General features: G+C 41.1%; 1 protein-coding gene across 6 annotated transcripts; it reads right to left on the bottom strand.

Moving 5' to 3' along the window:
• Positions 1 to 7,485: 7,485 nt before the first annotated feature.
• TRH (thyrotropin releasing hormone) lies at positions 7,486 to 25,386 on the bottom strand. Of its 6 annotated transcripts, none has more exons than XM_074550251.1 (4): positions 25,029 to 25,386; positions 12,992 to 13,109; positions 9,842 to 10,056; positions 7,486 to 8,972 (listed from the first exon to the last, which is right to left on the bottom strand). In XM_074550251.1, the coding sequence occupies exons 3-4, from the start codon at positions 10,032 to 10,034 to the stop codon at positions 8,395 to 8,397; spliced, it is 771 nt and encodes a 256-aa protein (XP_074406352.1). In that variant the 5' UTR covers positions 10,035 to 10,056; positions 12,992 to 13,109; positions 25,029 to 25,386; the 3' UTR covers positions 7,486 to 8,394. The 6 variants fall into 6 exon arrangements, with proteins under 6 accessions (XP_074406352.1, XP_074406353.1, XP_026651155.2 ...); XM_074550252.1 differs by lacking the exons at positions 12,992 to 13,109; positions 25,029 to 25,386 and adding exons at positions 10,918 to 10,970; positions 11,060 to 12,949 and having other exon boundaries at positions 9,842 to 10,050; XM_026795354.2 differs by lacking the exons at positions 12,992 to 13,109; positions 25,029 to 25,386 and adding exons at positions 10,918 to 10,970; positions 11,060 to 12,948.
• Between the last annotated feature and the right edge of the window lie 8 nt (positions 25,387 to 25,394).

A 25,394-nucleotide genomic window follows, 5' to 3' on the forward strand; every position in this document is an offset into this window, starting at 1 on the left:
CCTACCTAATCTTCCTAAAGGAAGTGTCCCAAAACTGCAAACCAGAACAGCCGGTGGCGCATTCAGCCGTAGACGAAGCCCAGGAATCCCACTGCTTGCGTCCTGACAAAGATTTGTGTGAATCAACGGCAGGGCATTTCCAGTGTCCCCCTTTCTGATGCCGGCTTTTGTTTAGTCTCAGCTGGCAGCAGTCTCTTCTCTCACACACTCCCAGTCGAATAGAAACAATAGGAGTGTGTGACCACTCTTTGGCTTCGTGTGTTGGGATTACAAGCTCTTGGAGGCAGAGATTTTTTTCGTGGCAATGCTATTTACACTTGAGTCCTATCCATTAAAGGTGGACTTTGACTCATCATGCCCTGCTCTTCTACCCTCTATATTAAGCCCTTTAAAAGCTTTTCAGCCCGGATCGTGATCAGCGTCTTGGAGGATTCACCTGCTGTGGTGTCTGGATTTGCTGGAGCCGGGCAGTTTCCTGGTGATGAGCCATACCTGCGCCACCAGCTGCCTTCCTTGTTGCTCCTTTTGTCCTCGGTTGAGGCCAGTGAGTTATAACTCACTGAGCAGTTAAAGAACACTACAGCGATACAGGTGTCTCTAGAAGAACTGCAAGATCCATATCGCAGAACTTTTAGGGAGGTTTCTGTTGGTATTTCAGTTTTTTGGTTCCCGTTTCATGTGCTTGATTTGTCACGAATGTGTAGGGTACGGGCATAGAAAGGGGTGGGTGAAGGATGGGAGCCGTGGCGGTCACTAGATGGCGCCCCAAGCCCGTCCGGGAGCAGCCGAGGGCGGGCCCGTGGCGGCCTCGGCCGTGCCTTGCGCCCGCGTTCGCTGTAAAGGTTTTTCTCCCGCCGCGGGCTGTGAGCCCTGTTGACCCGGGCAGTCCATCCTGTCTTGCCGTTCCCAGGTAGTAGGAATCAGGTGTGTAAGGAAAAGCGAGGCTGTACAGAACAGCAAGCTGTTTCTTCAGCCCTGTCTCTCCACAGCTTCACTAACTGCTCTATTTCAAAAATAAAGTGTTAAAGGCTAATTAAAGTGGTAAATAGAACAATTGAAGTCTGGTAGCCTCCTGCTGGGATACAAACCATGCAGTGAGGACTGCCTGCAGTGAGTTGTGAGGAGGATGATGGCATGGTGGGGTCTGCACAGCAAATCAAACATTTCACTGTGTCTTCACTTAATTGTGCTCCTTTGCATGTTCTACATTTCACCTCAGATATGAGAACACATCTCACTGAATGAATCTTCTTCGAGTACTGATAAAACACTGTGTAGTGTCAATCACTCTTGAAAAGAGAAATTTAATTCAGCGTTTTTAAAGAAAAATGCCACTTGTTTGCCTGTTTCTGAATATAAGTGGACTTCATCCCTTCCTGAGAAACTCATTCCCCATGAAGCGACTCCACCTCTCAATATGATTTGGGTCTTTATGAGGGTATTAGACTTACTGGAAATATCTCAGAGACAATTAGAGAACTGATACTACAAAGTTAAGCCAGATACAGTGATGTGTGGAATGCTATCAGTTTCCTCAAAGGGAAATTTGAGTTTCTATATCCCTTAACAGATGTTGAGCGTGATCTAGTTTTGTGCTGGTATAAACAAAAAGACTTTGGCTGCTGTTATTTGGTCAGTCTCATCACACTTCCCCATACAGAGAGTGTTCACAAAGTGAAAACATCCAGATCAGTCTATAGCAATTCAGTTTACAGTGCTTCAAAAATTAATTTGTCTTCATCCAGCTAGTTGCAATAGGAAGAGGTATTTGGGGACAAATTAAACCTTACTGCAATTCTACAGGTTCTCTTGGGGGCTTCATTTTATCAGTAATGGTTCACAGGGAATGAATGCAAGCAAACAGTAGCACAGAAGGACTCGCTCCAGCAGTTAAGTCGCACTTGTACTGCCTCATCCTGCCCCTAGGATATAAAAGCTCAGATGACAAAAGCCCACATCTCTTAGGTAACTCCTCTGCCACAGTCAAGGTCCTTTGCAAACAGTAAGAAAGTAAGTGGTAAAATCTGTTTGTGAATTGTGATAACTCTTAACTGTGAATTTAAGGACCTGGTCTGTTGCTAAATTGGTAATTGCTACTGATGTCCAAGAGGAGAAATTTCAGTGGGCTGAATTTCAGAATACGGCTGAGAAGGGGGATGCAGTTGGTCCTGTAGCCATGGCACAGCTCAATCAGAAAAATGTTCCAGTTGGCGTCATCTGTGTTCTTCGACTTCTTGTATCTTGTAATACCTTCAGTACTATTTGGAATGTTTAATAATGGAATCTGACCTCTGCACAGGCGAGGTAAATGCTAATGATGCCTGTCTACTTCTCAGGGTATTTAAGTGGAATGTTTTTCACAAACATAGTGAAAAAAAGGTTTAAAATACCTGAAATTTAACAGCATTGAGTTCAGTATAGACTTTCTAAACAGAGTGTAAGCAGAGTAAAAAATCAGACTGTTCTTCAGAATGTTCTTTGTATTCCCTAAATATTCCCTAAACAAAACGGTCACTTAATTTAATTTAATGCTGTTTTCTAAATTTACCTAAATTAAATTTTATCATTTAATGATAGATTTTTTAAAAATTAATTTTAAATTTCCTAACATTGAAATAGGTAGCACAAAACTCATCTTACAATGGTAATGATCTTTTTTTTTAATTTATCAGAGAAGACGGTTTTTTTGTTTGTTTAGGTGGATCTGACCTAAAATTTCCTGTATTTTTTCATTTTGTTCAGAGAACTAAAATATTTTCATGTTGCTCTTCATTTTACCAAAGCCCATATATTCAGTATACTCAAGTTGCTTATACTAAACATTTTGATACATAACAAATCTGTTTAATTGGTCTGTGTAGACAGGATAAAAGCTACATTTCCATGCCAAATCCATGATTTTTACTGTGTTTGCAGTCTCATCAATCCAAACTGACAGCCTCATGGTTTGCAAGAGTGGCAGCTTGTTGAGCCCCTTTTATCTGATTTGTTGATTAACTGCTTCGATACCTGCAAGCCAGTCATCATCTCAAGTTTGTTTGGTCCCTTAACACTGCTGAATAATCTGTCATATTGGTCCTGAGTGCCATGGAGTGGCAGCACTTACATAAAGAAGGTGAATTATAAAGAGGAGAGATGGGAATATTCAGAATTTCTTTGCATTTACATTTAATTTAATGGTTTAACGGTAAGAGACATACACCACAATGCCTGGATTCCATTCAGGGCTCATTTCAAATGTCAAGTACACCATATTGGGGTGCTGTCTCTTCTAGCCTCTTGTCTTCTCTTTTGTCTACAGGCTTGTGCAGCAACTGATGCCCTTCTTGAAGACAGCATGTCTAAAAGCAGTAAGTAGAATACCCCCACCAGTTGGTATTTGACAGGAAAAGATTTATGATTTTTTGTAAGGTTGTTGCTCTCTTTTTCAAGACCACTTGCTTGTTCAAAGTGATGTTTTAACATCACTTGCTCTTTGTCTTGACTTTTTTGACTCAGAGAACCTTTCATTAATTCTTACTATATTTCTCATTTGTCTTGACTTTCCTCCTCTTCCTCTTCTTTTTTCACAAAGCTTCTTCTGACACCCCACACAGTTCCAGCTTCAAAATCAAGAGGGAATTCATGGTGAAAACATATGCTTCTCTGTGAAAATTACTTTAAATCAACAATCATATTTCAGGCAGACTCTTCAGATCAGTTCCTCTAGTTTTCTATACCAATCAGTCTATGCTTTATCAAATTAATTACATCCATTATAGAGAGAAGATGGCAATGAAGTAACTATCGCATGTTGGATTCTCGTTTACTGGCATTCCATTTTGTAGGAGTGTTTGTGCAATCTATGAAGTCCAGATTCCCCCTCTTTCCAATGTGTATGAACAGGAAGAAAGTGAGGAAATGTTAGCTGTAAGTGAGGAAGGTGTTCCTTCAGTCAACCCTTCTGTGGCATACTGCTGTCTTGTCTGGATCACTGGCTGTCAGTTCAAACCACAGTGTCTGAAATAAGTTCAAGAGCTGGTTTCACCTTTTGGCTGGGATCATTCTGTTGTATTGGTACCTGAATGCCCATGTGTATCAGAAACAGGTATTCTGCTCTAGCGTACCAATACAATTTATGATCTAGTAGCACTCCTTCAGCCAGTGCTCCTCCCTTCTTGTGGAAGCAGACAAGGTGAATTGGCTGGTACCTGACAAACGTTCTCTCCTTTGTTTCCTTCTTAGTACATATAAGCTGTATTGGTTTCATCAAGGAATCAAAGCACAAATGTCTTCACATAGGTCTAAAAGTAGTCTTAAGGCAGGTACGTTAGCTCATTTTTCTCAAGGAGTTTCCCGTCTGGTTTTAATGAAGGTCTTTGTGTCCAGCCTTTCCTCATTACCCTGCAGGGGTGTTCACGCTGTTCTTATCAGAAGGGGAAGAGAGGGTTCTGCACTCCAATGCTGATAGTCCACATACCCATTTCCTAGAATCAAAAGGATTTCCCTGTCTTAATTTTTTGTGTCATGTCTCTGTACAATCTAGACTTCACACAGTGTCATCCCTCTTGCATTCTCCACTTGACTTTTTTCAATCATATTTTTTATTTATAACGATGTCCTGACCTGACTGATTCTTTAAAGTTGCAGCTGACCCTTTAATGTTAACTGAGTGAGTTACCAGGGAAGCAGTGACTCTACTTCAGCTGTGGTGATGATGATGCTGTTTTCAAACTTTCTTCAACTAATGAGCCATTATAAGCAGTAATAAAGTTGTTTGTTGGGGCCACATGTCCCTCAGAAACACTCAGCCCATGCTAATTACTGTGGGTCAGCAAAGAGGTCAAGGCTCATAAGTGTGTGGAAGGGGGCATTGAACGGTAATACTGAGAGGTGTTGAAAATAGTTGCAGGGAATGTTCATTATACAGCTGGTTCACATGAACTTTCTCAACCCATTAAAAACAAAACTCATTTTGAAGACACTTGTAAAATCTGTGCTTTACAAATCAAGCTCCCTTATGTCTCAGTAACTGGTAATAATACCCAGATATGTGAAACTGCAGTGGAATCAACAAAGAACTCATCTGTGCAAGGTGAGTTTAGTCTCAATTAGAGCTAGAAATGAGATTTTGCATGACTGTGCTGCCACATTAGAGCCATTGCACAGCTTTTCTCTGTGGAATTAATTCAGATTCTGCAGATTTTGCTACTGACTTCCATGACGTTTGGACCAAGTCTGCTGCTGGTTTGTTCTCATTCCTGAAGAGCCCCAGCCTGTCTGACAGACAGAGCTCTTCCTCAGGGAGCAGTGCAACTGTAAGGCCTGGTTCTGCAGTTGTCGCTGTGTGAGTGACAGAGCAAAGCTAGTCACTTGTGGATGTTTGCATGGCTATTAAATTCTCCTAAGTTCTAATAAAAAGTGACAGTGAGGGGAAGTTGTACAATAAAAATAAGATGATGAAAGAGAGATGTGCAATTAACTAATTCTTATGTTATAACTAAACAGTATAATTGTATCTAAGTTGTTCATATTGCTAAGAAATTGCACTATATTTACTATTCAAATAAGCATGGCATAATAGGATAAAAGCTGCCTATTTTCTGCTTAGTTTCTTAGCCAAACTCCAGAGTGGAAAAGCTTTTTTGGTGTAGATAAATCTGACAAATACTTAACTTTGAACCTGTAAATGAGCCTTACTTGGTCTTATCCTATGCAAGCTGTTCCAGCTCCAGAGCTCAGTCCCCAAGGGCACTGGGTGCTAGAAGCCAGCTCGATCTCAGACCAAGGCCGCGGGACAGCCCCTAGCAAGCAGGGAGATATTCAGCTCTTAGTGATCAGGCAGCTCTTGTGATTTCAGCTTTGCTTGCTAGGTAGCTTTTCCCTTGGCCTAAGGCTCCAGCAGACGGGAGAGAGAGGAGAAGCAGAAGACGCTGGCTGTTCCACGAGTATGGCTTTATTGGAGGGTCCGTGAAGGGTCTCAGCTCTTCTTCTTCCGAGTTAGTAGGGGTACAGTATGCTACTTTATACCCTTGGCCTGGATCCAATCCTGACCAATGGCAAAGGTGTTAGAGTGACCACAAGTGACCAATGGTAGGGTTAACAACACATTGCCTTACATGGCTATAGGGATAAGGTACAAGGCGGATGTCCCTGGAGACAGGAAACTTCTTTGCCGCTGTGTCAGCATTCTATTCTCCAAGGGGCCCTGGCTAAACCTGAGGGGTTTACTACAAACCTGTGCTTGTGTGTGCTTCATATTCACAAAAGTGTGAAATCCCCTGTGGTAGTCAATGCTCTGAGAATGATGTCTGTAGGAGAAAGTGTGTACTTGCCCGTTAGTATGTCTGCAACACTGCAGAAAACAGGAAGAAATTAATAAATAGAGGTGAAATTTTCATGCAGATACTGGGAGAAAATGTCCTTTTGCTTAAAACAAGAATCTGGACATTTTGAAATACTGGAGTGAGTTAAAAAAAAAAGAACTTTTGAAATATGTAATCCTTGCTGTAAGCCATGTTTACCCAATTGGTATTTTTTTCTTTTCTGTTTTTTCACTTATTTTGAAGATTTCACAGCAAGTAGTGTTCCCCAAGGTTTAAGAAGCATTGATTCACTGCCAAAAATGGTATATGAAATGGTATACTTCAGATAAATCGTTTTTTCCCTGATAAAATGCAAATGAAAAATTTTAAAAAGCATCATATACAGAAAGTGTGCTGAAGGAAGTTGAAGTATATGGAATGTCCCCACCTATCTTCTCCAAGGATTTCAGCACTTGTTTATTAGAAGCCCCCTGTCAATAGAAGATGTCTGTCCATTGTCACATACTGAACATCTGAACATCATATTACCTCCAAAGTTAGAAATTGTTTGAAAGACCACATGAAGTCTTGATCAGCCTGTGAGCATCTAACTTCAGTGAAACTTGTGAAATGATGAATTATTTTTCTTCAGGGTAGCTAAACTGATTTCTGCAAAGCTGACTTCTGTAACTGAGGAGGAGTTCCAAGTCAGCTGATGTGTCTCTATGATCTTGAGGATGAATGTTGATGGAAAATATACTCATTTGTTCGTAAAAATAACATTTTAGCAAAATATTTATGTTGTCTAACCTCTTTGAATGTACAAGAAGTGATATGAGTAACACAGAGTGTTCAGTAACTGCATATCAATTGCAAAAATCAGTAAATCTAGTGTTTAAACCCACAAACAGGAAATCAGCTTCTTGTCAAGTTCCCTGTGAAGTGTGTGACACCATTGATGTGAGTTTAGCCCAGATGCATAATTATGTGTGTCATACAGGTGAAAGATCTTAAAAGGGAGCCTATCATCCTTCCATTTCAGTAATGAAATAGTTTTAAGTACAAGCATGTGCTGACTACCAGCATGCAAGGAGATTGTACATAGAAAAATACCCTTTGTTGTTATTTTATTTAGCTTGAGTTGGTTGTATGTTTTTCACATTATTGCAGTGTGTTTGCACAACCAATAAGGACACCAGAGTTGACTATTCTTGTTTATTGAATAACTCATATCAAATTAACACTTTTGGAAATCTGACCACAGAAAGTAAAAGCATTCCTTTGAGAGAAGAAAAATCAGAAATCCTCACTGAAAGAGAAGGATCTCTTCTTGCTTTATTATTAAATGCCTGAGGAGAAGGCATGATTTCAAGTGGCATGACTGAGGTGTGGACACACCAGGGTGGGAGTTCTTGTGTGGGCTGTACACAGTCAGCAGGGGTCACAATGTGTGCTTGAGATGTTCAGGGATGCATTAACCATTTTCACTCTGTAGCCTCTTAGGTGAAGAGGGTTTTCCCGTGCCAGTTCCAAGACAAACTATAAAGTCACTAATTTATTTTGTTCCAGTAGAAACTGTTCCTGTCTCTCTATAGTGCTTTACTGTCTGGACAGATTGTAGTGTACAAGGACTCAGGTGTCCAGAATGTTATTATTTAGAACTGAAAACCTGCTCTATTTAATTTTGAAACAATTGCCATATGTTCTTTTTTCTTCCTCACTATTTACTGATTTCTCTGATGTGAGAGGAAACCATATAATTATTCTACTTCAGTAGCATCAGAACAGAAATTTAAGAGCCTGTTTTATTCATTTAGGAACACACAGCTGGATTATTTTGGGGTCTGGGCTCCTAAGAAAATAAGCACTCTTCCTAAAGTGGGGAAATTGAGGATTCTCAGTACTTGCCTGTTCCATTCAGATGGGTCCTTTAGTTTCTTTGCTTTAAGTGTGTGACAAAGCCATTAACTTGGATGGGAGCATTAACACACTTAAAGGTAGGTGCAGAGGTCAGCAGCAGGAAGCCAAAAAGAAGTGAACGGGATGTTTTGGTGATTTGGTGATTTTGGCAGTTTACTTCACCAAATGCAAGTGCTACACAATTATTTTCTCATTCCTCTGTTTCATTTTCCCATGCTGATCTTTTTCCTGGGTGCTGACGCTTTTCTTCTACCCTGTCTCTGCTAACATCATCTACTAAATCAAGCAACAAGTTGCCTTCATGACAAGTGAATGTCTCCTGAAAGTTGCAGGGACCTGTGTCATCTGAGCTGTCAGAATTCCAGTACCTTTTTCCAGGATGCTGGCGTTTCTCACCATATACATCTACCTCATAATTCCAGCCTCTTTTGCTAGGACGCTGGTGCTTGTACATCGGATATCTTCTGCCTGGATGTTCTCTTTTGGATAACTCATTCGTGTAGGTTAGCTGTGCCCTAGGGCTGTAAGCAAACTGATCCAACAGTGACTTTCTGCTGGGAGGCTGTTGCCTTTTCAGCTCCAGATAGACATCAAGGTCATCTTCCATCTCCCTTTTTCCTGAATGCTGCCTCTTCTGAATGTCTCCATAAGATGCCTCTTCCTCAACATCTCTTTTTCCAGGATGCTGTCTCTTCTCCAGATTACTTAGGTACTTTTTCCCGGGGTGCTGTCTTTTGGAAAGGCGTTGTAGCAGAGGGGCATTTGATTCTGTCCAAGGAAAAGAATAAGGTTAATAAAACCCCATAATCCTCCCGAAGGAAGTTGTAATAGGAATTTGTGGAGCAGGATCATAATCTGTTGCTTTTTGAAAGCCAACTCTGTATTTCCAGCTACCAGTCATAACCCTATTAGTATATCTTACTCATTCTTAGGCTCTTTTTAATATTTCAGTGCTTGGATCAACACAAACAATTCTCAGCATTGAAGTGAAGAGAGAGAATGGCTTTTCCTGTGGGCACTTGGGGCCAGCACGTCTTCCACTATGGAAGGACCCAGTGCTCCCATTTGCTGGACGGCACCTCTGTGCTGTTTCTTGCAATCCCTGAGTCTGATCTTCCTTGCTGTGACAACTGGTAGCAGAGCATCTACAAGGTGGGAGATGTAGACACTGGAGCAGCCTCTAGCATTCCCAGCCGTGGAAAAAGCCTGCCTCTGTTGGGGGGTAGGCACCAGTGGATCAGGGCAGTAGGTGAATGGCAGCACCCCCACCTCGAATTTACATTAGGTGCAGGGTCCACAGCTGCAGAATGTCCTTCATGGGACCTCTTGGAGCTTCCCTAGGGAAGTACCTGCTGGACAAGCAGGTTTTCTCTGACAAGCTTCTACCTTTTTATTATGCAGCAGCTGCTTAGGGATAGTACAGCCTTTCCTGAGCAAAGAGATCTTAGAAAAGAAAGCACCTGTGAAGAACTGTCTGTCACTGTATTGTGGCAGCCCTCTTATCCTTCCCTTCCCCTTAGTTCCAGTGCTAAGTAAAAAGATTAAGACATGGAAGTCATACCTTGATTTCTGAGATCTAATGATCTCAATCAAGTGCTATGCTATTACCAAATGGGTGTCCCCAGTGATATATATACCTTTATTAATCTCTTCCCTTTCAGCTTTCTTGAGGACAGACTGAAGAATGAGGCTTTCAGATCTCTGAAGGATGTCATCCAGGGGACTTTTTCCCATGTTCTCACTCTCCTCTGGAAGGAGATGTCCCCCATTGAAGCAAACACCACACGAGGTCAAGCAGAGGAGTAGCAGTGGCAGCTGGATGGATGGCATTTTGGGACAGGGGTTCCTGCAACTTCAATTGGACAGAGAACAACAGGGGAGGAGGATGGAGCAAGCAAACCTAGCAATAACAGCAATATTTCCAGACACTGAAAAACAAACATGGCACTGATGCAGGAATTGAAGTCTCTTAGGGTCTTTCCTAATTTCTGTTTTTAACCTCTCCGTTTGTTTTTTATCCTTCAAAGCATTTAAATTCTTCATAATTAAAACCAGGTAGTTGTTCATTTTTCTGGCAGAATAAATATGATATGAACTTCCTGAGGCACAAGTGATTCTGAAAAACAGTGATTTTACTCTGCCTTCTGTCAAGAGGCAAACATAATTTCCCCCTTGAACTCTGTGTGCACAAGGTGTAGGCATCTATACCTGCTATCTCCATCAGGCAATTCCCTTTGCTAAGAGTTAATTTTAAAATGATGTTGAGATTAGCAGCACTTCCATTCCACCCTTAGTTAAAGGCAAACCTAAATAATCCACTAGTTTTTTGCTGTCTTTTTCTATACATTTAAAGTAGCCATGTGCTGGGTATTTGTCAGGCTAAGAAGACAGCTATGCTCTGTGTGGCAGGGAGATATCTTGCATGGAAACAAATGAGGGAAGTACCTTATATTTTTTTCAGAAGCATAATAATAATTGTATCCTCTATTACGTCTTGCCCAGATACCAAGTGTTTTCCTATTTCTTCTAGCTAGCACTGAATTCCTAACATGCTTAGGGATTTATTTTACAGTAAACAGAGTTCCTTCAGTAGAATGGAATACATCTTTAATACTACTGCAGAAGTAATTTATCTTATATTTTCAGAACATAAAAGAAATACACAATTTTATGAAGTCCTAGAAATTTCCCAAATAGAAAATGAGTTCATTACCTTTTTTATTGGCAGGTTTTTATCAGTTCTGATCAAATCCTTGAGTAATAGCCCTAAGAACATCACATAGGCAATTTGACTCAGAGCAATCTTTAGACAGAAAGGTAAAATCTGCTAAAAAGGAAATTATTTGATAAATTACCTGATCTGTAGTTTCAGATTTCTGCTTGATGCATCTGCCAAGTCCTTTAAAGCTGTTTGTGCACCTGCGCTTCAGTTGCCCTTTTGCTGCTGCAGGCACACGGAGTGTCCAACAGAAGCGTTGCCGTGTGCTCTCTGCAGGGCTCACATCTCTGTACTTATAGTCTACTGCCTCTGGACCCTTTATGCAAACAGCTCTGAGGTAATTTAGGGGATATGATGGGGGGGTTTTTTTGTTGGTTTTTTTTTTTTGTTTTTTTTTTTTACTGCTCTCAGAGAGCTGCATTTTGAATGCATTTAAGATTCACACAGTTATCTGCTGGCCTCCATAAATCCGTGCTCGGCTCCCAGAAACCATTATTTTCCCATTCTCTACAGAGATTATGTTGAACTTTATGTAACTCAGCATAAATAAAAGGAGGTTTTCTTTGCTTAACAAAACTAAGCTTGTTTGTCCTCTATTAAGCAAGTGTTTTGGAATAAAAGCAGAGAGGTAGGTAATTAATTAGGCTAGGGAAAAAAGACAATGGCAAAAATGTAATGGATTAGATTTAAGTAAGTGTATACCCTGGGTTCTTATTCTGAATGACACTATACAGTTTCTGGCTCACAGTTACATATTTTTTTGGCATAGGCTTCCACAGAAAGTATTTTAGAATATGAGGTGCATAACATTAAATATTAAAACATGTTTATGTTGCTGCTATGTGCTTCAAAAAGCATTATACTATTGTGACTTGAAATAAGACTCCCTGTCTTTAACCTGTTGTCTGCTTAACATACTGCTCCACACAGTACTGTTCATACAGGGCAGGACAACCCCTTGGCATTTCCTAGGTGTCGTAAGCCCATAAGGTCTCTCAGGTACGACACCTGAGTTTAAACAGTTACTGTATTGCCCTATGAAAGTGGGCATTGATGAAATGGGAAACTGCCCAGTTTCATTCTCCTTAAAATCTGCTTCTTGACACACTTTCGAAGTTACTTTTAGAGAACATGTAAAGCACTGTTATAATTACATCCCCATGCAAAGCTCCTCAGCAGGTGCAAAATTATATTCACAGTGCAATGCCCAGGGCATCCAGTCTGGCCAGCTTCATCTCTTTGCTCAGAGTTATTTTATCTTATTTTGGACTCATTTAGTAGTTTTAGTGCTTTTTTTAAAGGAAGAAACTTAAAATTCAGCACCTCAGAGAGTCAGGGTTTTTAACGAAAAATGTCCTTTTTCTATTTCACAGCTGGAAAACTATCTGATTTTTATATCATATCCTTTCTTTTTGAGTTCTGTTTTGCCTTTTCCCAGCTACATTATTTCTGTTTCATTTCCCCCACAGGTGATTTTTCTATTTAAAAGATTTCTGGAGGTTTGTTTTATAAGTGTAAATATTCTTTCCTCCCCCTGACTGCACAATTACTCATGGCACTGAGAAGAATTCATGGGTAGGAGGGAGAGTTTGTTTCCTCAAACTCCAGTGTTCCAAGCTATACTTTTTTGTCCTGTCACAAATACATTGACAACCCAGACTTGCCCAGAGCTTCTGTCAGCATGGGGTTTGGCTCCCAGTCCACATCCAAGTCTGCAGTAGGTTCTAGAACTGCAGAGATGTTGAACTACCACATTTCACACCTAAATACAGCATTTCAGCATCACTGTGATCCTCAATCCTTTGTCCAGCTGCTGTATTTTGTCACAAGTGCATCAAGCCCCTTGATCTTTTGTGTCAGCTCAGTTGAGGAAGTTCCTGAATTTTCTTTTAAACATTCTCAAGGGCACCCCAGCTTCTCAAGGTGCTTCTAAATGAAGAAACTGGGAGGCAGACAGCTCCTCCAGAACCAGAGTCAGACCCATACACGTGATCTGTGAGGACTGAGGTGTGTGTTGCTCCCCTCTCCAGCTTGCGTGTTGCATGTGTTGCTGACTGCAGTCACTCACCATGTGGCACCAGGACCCTGGTGCCTCCGTTTGTGCCGAGCACTTGTCCAGCTCAGTGTTGGCGTTCATAGCAGTGGGGCCTTCACATTGGGGCTGTCACTGGGCACAGAGTTGGTCCCTAAAAAGATCTCAAAGGGGAATAATGAGAAAATCTGCTGCTAACCCTAGTCTCATCTCTATTTTAAAAAATATAGACATGTTTTGTACAGTTAGTCAGCCATGAGTTGGGCAGAAAGTTCTCCTTGGCAGATTTTTGAATTTATACATCTTATTTTGACTGCCTTGCTCTTGTCACTGTCAGAGATAAGTAACTGAAGTGCATTGCTCATTTTTAGTATAGTCATCCCTCCAGGAATCCTGAATTATAGAAGTTGTTATGGGAACTGCTTTTCTTTACCTATAGGAATAAAAAATACTCTTGTTTGGAATCTATGGCTCATTGCATTTGTTACCAGTTTCACTAGGAGACGCTGAATTTTAAGCGGTTTGCCCTTTGTCACAGATCCATAGTTTTAGAATTAGGAAGTGAGACCAGAATCTGTTCTGGTCTAAAGTTAGCCTTCCTTTATAGAAAATAGGTTTGGTTTCTGGTAGAACCTCACAAGACACACATCTTTCCCATTTAAAAGGTTACCTACATGGCATTGCTTCTGTGTGCAAGAATGAGAGAAATACCTTCACTGACTACTTAAGGCATCCCATTAATTTTTATTAACTGTACACTGTCACTATGACTGTAATTTTGATCTTCTCATCTCTTTAAATAACTTTAACCTCTTGGATATTTCCTGAATTGTCTTTCTTGCAATGACTGCAAATCTAAGCTGTTCTGTCTGAACTTCCTCTTGTTGAAAGTGCTGTGAATTAGTAATGACTTGTTTGCTAACAGAAATGAGAGTCAAATCAGCTATTTTGTTTTCTCTGGAAAATGTAAAAGCACAGTTTCTTTATATCATTTGTCCCAGTTTGTTCCTTGATTGAACTATTCAGGCAGAAAATTAGGGAGATTGATATCAGTAATAGGTGGACAATTCTCTCTTTCCATGTGATTTCTTAACATGATCCTTCCTGCATAAGAACAGGTAAATAGTTTGCCCTGGAGGAGGATGTATTGTATTTTTGTGAGACGTATAATTCCAGCTTTTCTTCATTTTGATTTTAATGACATCGGAGTGCCAGAGTATGTACAGCCACAATGATATTTAGATGGTATATTTTTAGATGCATAATATAGTTTTACAAGGGAGGCAAGCCTTCAGGAGTACAAACCTCTTTTAGGCCCAAGGAAATGCATTAATGTCTGAAAGTTTGTCTCTCCTCTTAGAATTAAAAAAGGACTTGTGATCTCCCAGAACTGTCAGCTTTTTGTGGCAGTAGATGTCACTACAATAGAAGATATTATACCTAATCTACAAACCTTGTATTAAATATTAATAATTAATGAAGGGAGAGTTTTAAGCAACTTCTATCTGCTAGTCCCCAAAATTCATTTGCTAGGTAAATGGACCTAGACAGTTCTGAGTGGATGTAATGACACATGAAGGAGGTTTCTGAAATGCAGCCTACTGCGGTCACCACCAGTGTTAGCAAAAGCGATCCCTTTGTGTAAACGTAACCAGCCAGGGGGGCTTCACTATGGGCAGCAGATCAGCTTATCATAGCCCAGCTGGTTTTGCTGCAAGTCATCACAAAACCAAAACCCTTGAGGAATAATAAGGACAGCTTTCCTATTTGTTTTTGTTAGCTGTGAATATAAAATCTAGGAAGGGAAACAAAGGTAACTCGTCTATCATGTTCTCCTTCTTCCAGCACTGAGCCCCCACCACAGTACTTCTCTTGTTGCCTAGTGCAAGAATCTGTAGTGGTACACACTTGTTTGTGATGTAAAGCTCTGCGGCCTTTTAGGGGTGAGCTTTAGTTACAGCCAGGTGAAGGAATTGGGCTGGAGAATCTGGTGAAATCATTAGAAGCTCTGCTGGCTGATGTTGAATGGCACTTGAAGCATGACCTGAACATGGTAAGGACGTGTAAAGGATTCCTTTTTGAAGACTGTGTAACCTTCAATTGACACCTCCTTGTCAAAAATTCCAGAAATGGCAAAACCTTTTGCTCTGACTGTAAGGCCCAGACTTTCATAGTTTTGCAAACATGAAAGTGTTGAAGCCTAATTTTTTGAATTCATTGAAACTAATAGAAAACCCTTTGAGGAAACTGGAGAGATTAGGCCTTCTGTTTTAAATAATGAGTAGGATGAGTATTGAAGGAGATTGAGAACATTTATTTCTTTGTGAGGAAGCCCTTAATAGAATTACTGAGTAAATTCCACATGGAACACATACACAGCTCTCCTCATCAATTTCAATCCAAAAAGGGAACTATTATATTAGAAGGAAAGGGCAGTATTCCACATATCATTAAAACTATTGCCAAAAGGTGTATAAATAACATGTTGCTTGTATCGGCTAAATAGTTGTATTGTTCATGAGGAAGCAAACCCAAAGCATTATGACATTAATGCCACATATTAGTTAACTGACAGAGTTTTCAATATTAAACAGCATATTAGGCAGCCAAAACTTGACAGGCTTAATTGTATACTTAAGAGTCAGACTAACTCACAGTTTATTCTTTCTGGGAGGGTGGCAGTTTGGAATTAAAGATCTCAATAGATTCATTGTAGTGATTCTTTATTTTGTAATTATCTCCACAATGTTTATGCAGAATCATTTCTATAGTTTTCTAGTCAAGTGAGCCCTGTGATTTGGGAAGAAAATTGCCATCATCAGAAAGAATATTTCTGTGCCCTGATTCTTATTTCAGGCACAGTCCAGGATCTTTCAAAAACAAATGTCACTAAATGAAACATGGCTCTATGCCTCCAAGCACCAAAAAAACCTTCCAGCTGCCCAGCCTGTTGTTTTTTCACAGCTACTGATGACAAGACTCAAGATCTTGTTCACTTCCAACAGTCATCAGATGAAGCAAATTTACAGTTCAGTTCACCTTGCCAAAATACTATGTTTGAACTGGGATGAGTTTCATCATATAGCAAGAATAGATTTGGGGAAATTTGATTTAGAATGGTAGAAAACATTCAGCTTACTTTTCAGAAGCAAGTCTGATTCACACTGTGAGGTAAATTGCAAAGTCATCTGGATGGTTGTAGATAGAAGATCACTACTTCCATAGAAATTGAAGTGGCATGGTGATGTGCTTGCTCTGTGCCTGTCCCTTACACTCACTCCTAAGACATACTAATTATGACAGAGAAGTTATAATTTGGTGTGAAGAGATGGAAATTTGTGAGATTTAGTGTTTGGCACCAGTGTTTGAAAGTGCTGATTTGGATTTTGAAGTCCACAATCCTCAGCTTGCAGCCAGTACTCCTGTCCACTTCACTAGAAGCAATCAGCAGAGAGCATATTTGGACAGTCTGCCTGCCAGTCCTGGCTGCTTCAGTTGTGAGGTACAAGGCTCCAAAGCTCCTGAAGGCTTGACACAAATGGTGCATCCCCAGTGACTGGGAATCGGAGAGCACAAGTAAGAATAGGATGTAAAAGCAGAATGAAAAGTTCCAGAACTGTTCCTTGTGCCTCACTGTAGAACATCATCCTCTCAAAATTTAGATATATATATAGCAGCTTTTAAAATTAAAGATGTGTATATCTTATTGTTGCATTTGGCTGCTGTAAAAGACAATGTTTGAAGTTCATTTAAAATTATTCTGTAAAGTGACCTCAAGCCTGGCTTTAAGGATGCAACACAAATGTGATTTACCCTTAACTTGTATATGTTGCTGTACTAAGAAAGGGAAATGGGCCCGTGGAAGGACCACCTCAAAAAGGCAGATGTGTTTGTGCCTATCCATACACAACACCTAAGAACTGCCCTTCTACTGGAGGATAATCCTGGAATCAGAGGTAGAGAGGAATTTTGAACAGGAATCTGGTTTAAGTAACAAAGTTAACTTCTGGTACCAGTCATGTCAGCTGATCTGGTTGAATTAGGTAACAGTTCAGGTATTTCTCCTTCTCCTCAGGTATTCCTGTCTGCCTGTGATGATGAATGTGTGTAATGCTGGATTTTACTTATGAACCGTTCCTGTCTATTTTGTCTAGTATCTTTGTCTTTCTTACTAGCTACTAAGTTATTTGGTCTACTCATTTGGTGAGGGCTTAAATTTGCTGACCATGTTCCTGCAGTAAGATTAGACATTTTATCTTTTCAGCTACTCATTTTAAGAGTCTTGTAGCACAGCAACAGTGAAGACATAAGTACTATGGTGAAGTAAAATCTGAAACTGTCTTCCCAAGAGAGTTAGAATGAAATCTAGGTGTATATGCATACACCCCTGCGTGCACCTACACCTATCATACATCTACACATGCACCTGAAGGTGTATGAAATGATGAAGCAAGAGGGTGGGGTAATCATGTCAGTTGCGTTGGCCATAAATATGATATTTCAAGAGTTTGGGTAGCTGTAAATCAGCATCAAGCTAATCAGGACCAGGTTACAGTTGATTTGTGAGCTTTGCTACAGTGTTGAAAAAGGATGTGAAAGAAAGAAGACAGTCATTTTATCCTGGCATGGATTTCCTCCCTTTTGTAAGAAAAGGCTTATAAGAAAGTGGGTCACTTGCCATTACCAGAAGGATAAAGACGTGCAGGTTTTGCTGTCTAATTCCAGCACAGGCCATTTATAGGAAGGTCTTAGCAAATATTAATGATATAGTTTACTGTTTCTAGTATTGTCCATTAGTCTCACTGTGTCTGCATGGCACATGGCTACAGGAATTTTTATTCCTGTCACTTGCAACCATTACTAATGATACCAGTGAAACTGGAAGCTCTTACTTAGAATCCAAGCCTTCACTGTAGCAAATGTATGGATTTATGGCACTAGAGGTGTGGCTGGAAGACAACTGGGAAGTGCTACTGCCTGTACTTGACTAACCACAGAAGCCACCAGAGATCTGATATGCTGCCATGTGTGCCTTGTGTAGAGCACAGTAGGTTGGGAGTTCTTTCCTTGGTGGATTGTGTGAACTAACTGGTTAATATGAGGGACGTTTACGGAGTACTCAGTATAGAACTGCTCCCTTGCCCACTGTGCACAGTCATTTAGCTGGAGCTTGATGTGCAGCTGAGAGACTTGGAGGGGGAGGAAGGTCTCCACAACCAGTTGCTCAAGACCATTTTCATATTGTACTGTGAGCTACATAACAACAATGACCTTTATCTAATTTGCACCTTTATAACTCTCATACTCATTGTAATAACAATAGACTCTTCCATGGGTGCTTAATGGGTTTGTTTATGAGCAAACAGCATAAAGTGAGAATCAATAGGTATTCAGATGCCATTTTGGGGGCAGGAATTGCAATTATTGAACAAATACTAGATATTGTTCTTTATGGGGCAATAAAGACACACATGAGGTGATCTGCTGAGACCAGGAGTAGTATTGATTTTTAGCAATAGCTTCTGTGATATTCTTGTGGATTTCTCTTCTCATTAGTCCAGCTGGCAGACTCTGTGCATGTCAAGGGAAGCTGAGTGAATGAACATGTAGCACTGGAGCAAAAGTTCCTTGAGTCATTTAACACCTGCTTCTGCTGAGAAGACTGTGAGGCACAAAGTCTGTATGCCTCTCAGGTTTTGTGTCATTCTCTTCCCCTGGGTGTTTTCAGCAAAGCCTGAGCATGAACAAAGATACGTTTAAAAGTAGCTGGAGAATGGTTTGCAGATGCAAACCACAGCATGTATGTTGTATTTTTATAAGCACCAAGCTGGGAGACCACATGGTTATTTGATTAGAATGGAGCCTGAAAACTGAGCTGATTTTGTTTCTGTCTCTTACATTGAATTGCTCTGTGATTTTCAGTGACTCATTGAGGCAAAAATCCAACTATAGTTAAAATCAGAGTCAGACTTTTCATAGATGGTAACTGGAATTAAGTAAGCTCTTAAATATCAGAGTTTTGTGTTCCCTGTCCACAAATAAGCTATGATACAGAGAGTTTTGATGCTTGTGATATGCTTTAACAGTCACAAATTATGACAAGAGAAGTGAAAATTGTTATTTATAGTTTGTTGGGGATTTTCCTAGGGACAAGTAGACTTCACCAAGCTCAGTGGGCAGGGCATGCAAATCTTAGTAAAGAAAATGGTGAATACAAAACTCGTGTTTAATCTGACTCTGGTGAAGCTCTGGTGTAGTCAATTGTGACAAAACCGCAATTTTATATCATACATATATTAAATATCAGCAATTTCACAGGATTCTTTCTACAAATTGCTGATGCGTTTAGTAAACAGTTTTCTCCTCCAGATTTCTTTCTTTCCTTGTTGAAGCTGCTATCAGATTTGAAATGTTCTATGTTGACACCTAAATGGTGTGATGGAATTCTAGAATGCACTCCTGGAATGGCTGGTGATAGTCTTCCTTGAATGTGGTACAAGAGAATGCAGGGTTTGGAATTACTTCCAAAGGATGAAGAAAAAGGACATTTATAAAAGCAATCCTTTTGTTAAATTTCCTCTGTGATGATCTGCAGGTATCCTAGCAAATGATTACACATCTAGAAACTGTAACAAAAGCAAAGCAACTAGAAAAAGTAAAAAAACCCAAACCTCTTGGGAGTTGCTTTCACACCTGCATTTCCATGAGTGATTCAGAGATCATCATGGAAAATACAAAGTTAAAATGTTCATAACATTCTATTTTATAGCTTTTAATCAAAAATATGACCCAATATTTTGACATTTGAAATAGCTTATCAAGACATGCAGGCTGCCTGGCACTGGCATTAACTCTGTCCCAGCCAGAGTGGTTACAGAGGAGCTCTGAACTATACATAAAAAGGGCTCAGAGTTAGCTTGTTCTTTCCCTTGTCTGGATAAAGAAGCCAGGTTTACCAGTCAAGACAGGTGCAATGTGCTCACTCTGTAGCAAACTTAAATTGCAAAGTTGTTAAGTCCTTTTCAGCCTCAGGTAGCTACAGATTATTTAATTACAGAGTTAGTGATCTACAGTAGTAGAGAGTTTGGGGACCTTATGATGTAAAACAGTGCCTGATTACAAGTAGATCGTGGTTTATTTAGACTTCTGCTTCAGAATATGGACTCCAAGGTGATATAGTCTGGACCTCCCTACTTAAAAATTTAGCAGACTACAAGTTCTGCAGACTACAAAACTTGTAGTCTGCAGAAATAACTTCTGTTAGTTCTACACTAACAGAACTCACAGAACTTTTTTCTTCTGCACTAACTTCTGTTCTTAGAGTTCTCAGCTTCCTGACAAATTGACAACACAAAAAATTAAAACCAATGGAATGACAGTGAATTTACAATTAAGTGGTGACATTTTCAAAGGGTTATCTTTCCCATTTTAAACACAAAGGAAGTAGCCAGGTTTGCTCAAGTATTTGTTGTCTTGGTTGCTTTGATCCTTTGAAGATCTGACAACATATGGAACAGTGGCAGCTTCTAGGTACCAGGTACTGCCCTCTTTCTCTGGCTGTGAGAGCAGAAGCAGAACCCTACTATAGCATGTGAATCAACTGCAGCCCTTGAAATCGTATAGATGTAGAGTAAGTTTGTGATTCCAGCAGAATTTAACTGCTATCTCCTAGGAACCTAAGTGAAAAGATTAAGTTAAATGAATGATATTGTGTCATCTGACTTGATATTGCCAGAGGTTGCTGAAAGGTCTTTGCTTATTTAATGTTTATCTACTTCAGGAAATATATTAATGTCTGAGCCATGTAAGGAAACCTGGTCTGACTGTGAGAGTGGGGGTAGAAACTGCAAAGGGGCCTCAGTCCCGGCTCAGGTGATGCAAGTGTGAATGCCAGAGCAGCTCCTGGATGGTTGAACTGAAGTTTCCCCAACACTGCACAGGCCCTGCTGTGCTGTTCAGAGCCCAATGAACCAAAGGGGAGCTATAGCCATCCTATTATCTTTAACTGGTATAAAGTAATATTGTCCTTGTGTTATTGAATTTTCAGCATCCAAATGATGATGGAAATTTTCCAACCAGATGTGCTTTCTCCAGGATCCTTGCAGATGTTTCTAATTAATGTGACTGTGCCTGAACAATTTTGTCTCGATAACATGGCAATACTCCTGGTACTCAGGAGTGTAAGAGTTCAGACTTGACTTGTTGAAACTTGTATTCGTCTTATTCCAGTAATATTAACACAAACCCTGCAGCTTGTCTAGCAATGGAAATAGAACACAAATAACAAACAGTTTGTGTTTTTAAAGAGACTTACATATCCAACTATGGAAAAACAATCAATGACCATTTAGGTGCTTCTGACTGAACAAGATGTCTTTAAATTAAGTCTCACATCTCATATGAGACTTGGAAACAAGAACACCCTGACTTCCTAATTGAGCCACTGAAGAGGAAAGAAAAAGTTTGAGTTGTTTGGCCCGGTGACATGTATGCTTCCACCAGGGGTCTTCAGCAGGGGAACATTTTTCCTTTAGGCATCTGTCACAGGGAAGAACTGCCTTTAGGGGAGCAGAAAGACTGGGGAGAAAACTAAAATACTCACTTGGTGACCCTGAAATTAAGCAGCAGTTGGTGATAATTTTCTTCATTCAAAGAACTCACTAGTTTTAGAATGAATTGGTGGTGCAAGAGTTGGAGCACAGTCACCCAGCTGGAGGTACTGAGAGTAGAATTGGAGCAGCTGGTGTTAGACCAGTGTCATCTGTGTCACTGTAAACCATAATCAGATCTAACTGCACACAAGCACTGAAAAGACCCTCTCATTCCTCTTTCTTCCTATCCACACTGCTCCAAATTCATGCTTGCATAAATTGTAGGGACTGCTCAGCCCCAGTTGATTTAATTCAGCATACTGATCAGATGTATCAAGAAGGGTCAAAATTTGGCACAGAGCTAGACATTCCCATGACAAAGGCTGAAATGATACTCTGCTTTTATCCTGATGTAATAAGACCTGCTTCTCAGTGCAAGTAAGTCTAGAATGGCAACAATTGTGTTGTTGATCTTTGCTTATTATGTCAAGGGCAGGCGTGATGTTATCTGCCTTTTTAGAAAGACCTGAATAAGCTATATGTATTAGCACTAGGAATTAAAAGCCTCTTGAATCTGCTTACCTGTGCCACAAAAGGGAAGCTGCCAAGCTTCCATTGCTCTCATAATTATCAAAACGTTAAATCTTGTATGGAAATAAGAGCCAAAGTGATTAAGAATTCATTTACAAAGGAAGCAAAGATTACAAACTTGTTTGTTTTATCACACCTGTTCTCCACTTCAGCAGTACAATAAAGCAAGGCATAGTTAATGCACTTTTCCCTAAAATTATTAATGTACTCAGGGGAATATGATCAGCTGAGGCTTTGGAGATCACACTGCCATTTGCCCAATTATACCTAATGACAACACATCGTTCCAGCAAAATGTGTCTATTCTTTGGTAGGTTACATTTCCTCTCGGCCTTTTGCTTATTGATCCAGTAGTACATCATGCAGAACAAACTTCTTTGTTGGCAAGTCGTGTTTATGAGAACAGAAAAATCTTTTATGTTACATTTTTAACATCTGACCAAGTCAGTGAGAGAAAAAGCTTCCTGTATGGAGTATGACAAATTTTTGTAAAACAAAGCAATAAGTTAAATGTCTGTATGCTTTGGGATATACAGATAATTCATGTTATGTGTTCAGTATTTCTTTCTGCTTTGATGTCATAAAGCATCTTAAACTATGTCTGCATTACATGGCATTTAGAGTAAATGATCACTTTAATCTTTTACTCCAAGCAGCAAGGCATATTAAGTTTTTTTTTTTTTTTTGGGGGGGTGGGTTTTTTTTGAGTTTGTTGTTTTTGTTTGTTTGTTTGGGCTTTTTGCTTGTTTGTTGTTGGTTTTTTGGGGTTTTTTTTTGGAAGTGGAAGGGCTTGAAGAAATGATGTATCCCTGACTAAAACACTTAAAACATTTTTGTGTCTCCTGTGAGTGTTCATGACAAGTACAAGCTGATAAGTAAGGGCAGGGTTGGATTCTGAATGCTCTTACAAATTGTCTCTCTTGTTACTTTTTTAACAGTTGTAAACTGCAACAAAAGAAATAGTTTTTTCAAATGCAGAACCATATCATACTTCTGTGGTCTTCAGACCCTTTGGAGTTTAGTTTTTAAAAATTTCACCCTCATCATTATTGCTCTCCTTCCTTCCAGCATTTTTCCCAAAGTTCTCTCTTTGTATGCTGGCGTCCTTCTTGTAAGAACCTCCAGTTTTGTTCTCACAAAGGTTCCCACCAGTATTATGAGCTGGGAGAATACACATGGACTTTGTATTCCCCTTGTGAAGCCTGAAAGCACTGAGTCTGAGAAATGAAGCTGAGTGCACTGGCCACTGCTTGAATCCATTTTGTCTCCCTCACAGCCTTCATTTTCTGAATGCATCCTCAGAAAGATGGCAAACCTGGCAGTTTTTACTTAAAGGAAAATATGAAAACATGTTTTTTCTCTCCCAGTGTATGAGAACTGGGAGTTTATCATTCAGTGTCACAGAGAAACTTATTATGCCACCAAAGCATTCCTCCCAAGCTAAGTATTGATCCTTTGTTCTTAAGTAAGCCCTGCAGTTAATCATAATTCTGAGACATCTCATTCCAGTGACTGGATCAATAATGTCTTTGATGGTGTCCTGCAGTGTTTTCCTGTCATTCCTCGGGACCTCTCTGTCACCTACTGTTCTTCCAGATCTCAGTGCAATAACCAGCCCGATCCCAGCTCCGCTCACCTGGCTGGGGCGCTGCTGCCCCCTGCCGGACGGACCTGCCATCGCGGGGTGCGGGGCTCCGCCCGCCGTGTTCCCCACGGCCCCCGTGTCCCCTTGTGTCTCCCCATGCCCCCCGCTGCCCTGTGCTCAGCCTACATGAGTGCAGCCGACACGCGTGTGACATGTCTGCCCTCACGTCTGACTGCTGGGCACCCCGCTGGGGTTACACACTGCAAGGTGTGGGTGCCCATAGGCAGCGCAGCGTTCCACTCAGTGCTGTGGGTGCCCAAGGGCAGCTGTGCGGTGCACGGGCCCCTGAAGTGGGACCCAGCGAGCCCAGGTGCTGCGAGGTGCTGACAGCGCTGGGTAGAAGGAGATTGCACACAGTCGGTTTACACTCACACTGTGCAGTACCTGTGCCTTACCAAGGGGAAAAGCTGTCCAGGCTTTCATTCCAGTGCTCTGCACAGCACCGGGAATCTACGGCAATCCAGTCACACAACAAGGACACATGCTGGTGTATGCAGAGAAATTGTGCCGATCAGCTGTGGGGCCTTGGTGTCCCTTGCTGACGCTGTGCATTATACTGGGCTGGACCTGTGCCCGCTGAGCATCAGGTGCCCTGTACCTGGGCAGTTGAGAAAGGTGTTTTTAATACAGCACCTCCATCTGCAGTGGGGGTTAATCACATTTATCTAGCTCAAGGGCAATGATATGAGGCTGACTTTCTTGGAAATGCCACATGAAAAAGACTAAATTTTATTATTTGCATTAATTGCTTTTCTTTTACTAATTTCTTTGGCTGCATTGGAGCAGTTACAAGAGACAGAGTATCTTCCAAATTGAAGGGTACTTTTCATTATATTATTGCATTACACCGTTATCTAGAGAGTAAAGTGCATCCTTCAAAGTTATAATGAGCCATAATTTCATTGAAGGCTCTCTAGGATTTCTGGACCGTGAGAGCAAAGCTACAGTAATTTAGTCACGGGGACCAGAAAAATAGACAACAGCCCCTTTAATACTCAGCTGGGAATATGCTATTGATCTGAGTTGCCTCAGGCTGGAGTGTCTGCTGTGGTGGAAATGCATGGATTTTACCTTTTAAGGACATACCAAGCCATGGTAACTATTCAGAGCCAACCCTGGCATGACTGTCCTTTCCTGCTCCTTCGACACAGAGGTCAGAGCCAAGGGTGTTTGGCAGGGAGAGGTGGGTTTTCCCTGCTCTTTGGAAGGCTGTGCTTTAGTCAGTGCTGAGGGGGCCGTGACTCACCTGTGCGGGGGTCACACCTGAGGCGGGGTGCCGGGGTCTCAAGGCGAGGAGACACCCAAGGGAGCTCAGCCATGGCTGCGCCCGAAGGGGCCGGGTCCAGAGGGAAGGGGCTGCGGCAGACGGAAGAGGTGAGTAGAGAAAAACTGTCTGGAGTGCGAGTCTGCCGCCACCGCAGCACAGAGACCGAGAGTCGCCCCGGCGCCCGCCGCGGCCGGGAGAGGGCCGGGCCGAGACCCCGCGGAAGGGACAGGACAGGGCAGGGCAGGGCAGGGCAGGGCAGGGCAGAGACCCCGCGGAACGGGAACGGGAACGGGCCAGGCCAAGACCAGCGGCAGCGGGACCGGGAACTGATATGACTCCGCCCAC

The sequence above is a fragment of the Zonotrichia albicollis genome, chromosome 12 (assembly GCF_047830755.1).
Source record: "Zonotrichia albicollis isolate bZonAlb1 chromosome 12, bZonAlb1.hap1, whole genome shotgun sequence".
NCBI lineage: Eukaryota > Metazoa > Chordata > Aves > Passeriformes > Passerellidae > Zonotrichia > Zonotrichia albicollis.

Bases quoted from the DNA above. Each gene is read 5' to 3' on its own strand.
- TRH (XM_074550250.1), bottom strand. From the start codon at position 10,034: ATGCCATCCATCCAGCTGCCACTGCTACTCCTCTGCTTGACCTCGTGT. The intron at 8,973-9,841 runs GTATATATATCA...TTCCTTGGACAG, and splicing joins AAGGGAAGAGATTAATAAAG to AATCAAATGCCCCTCTGCTA.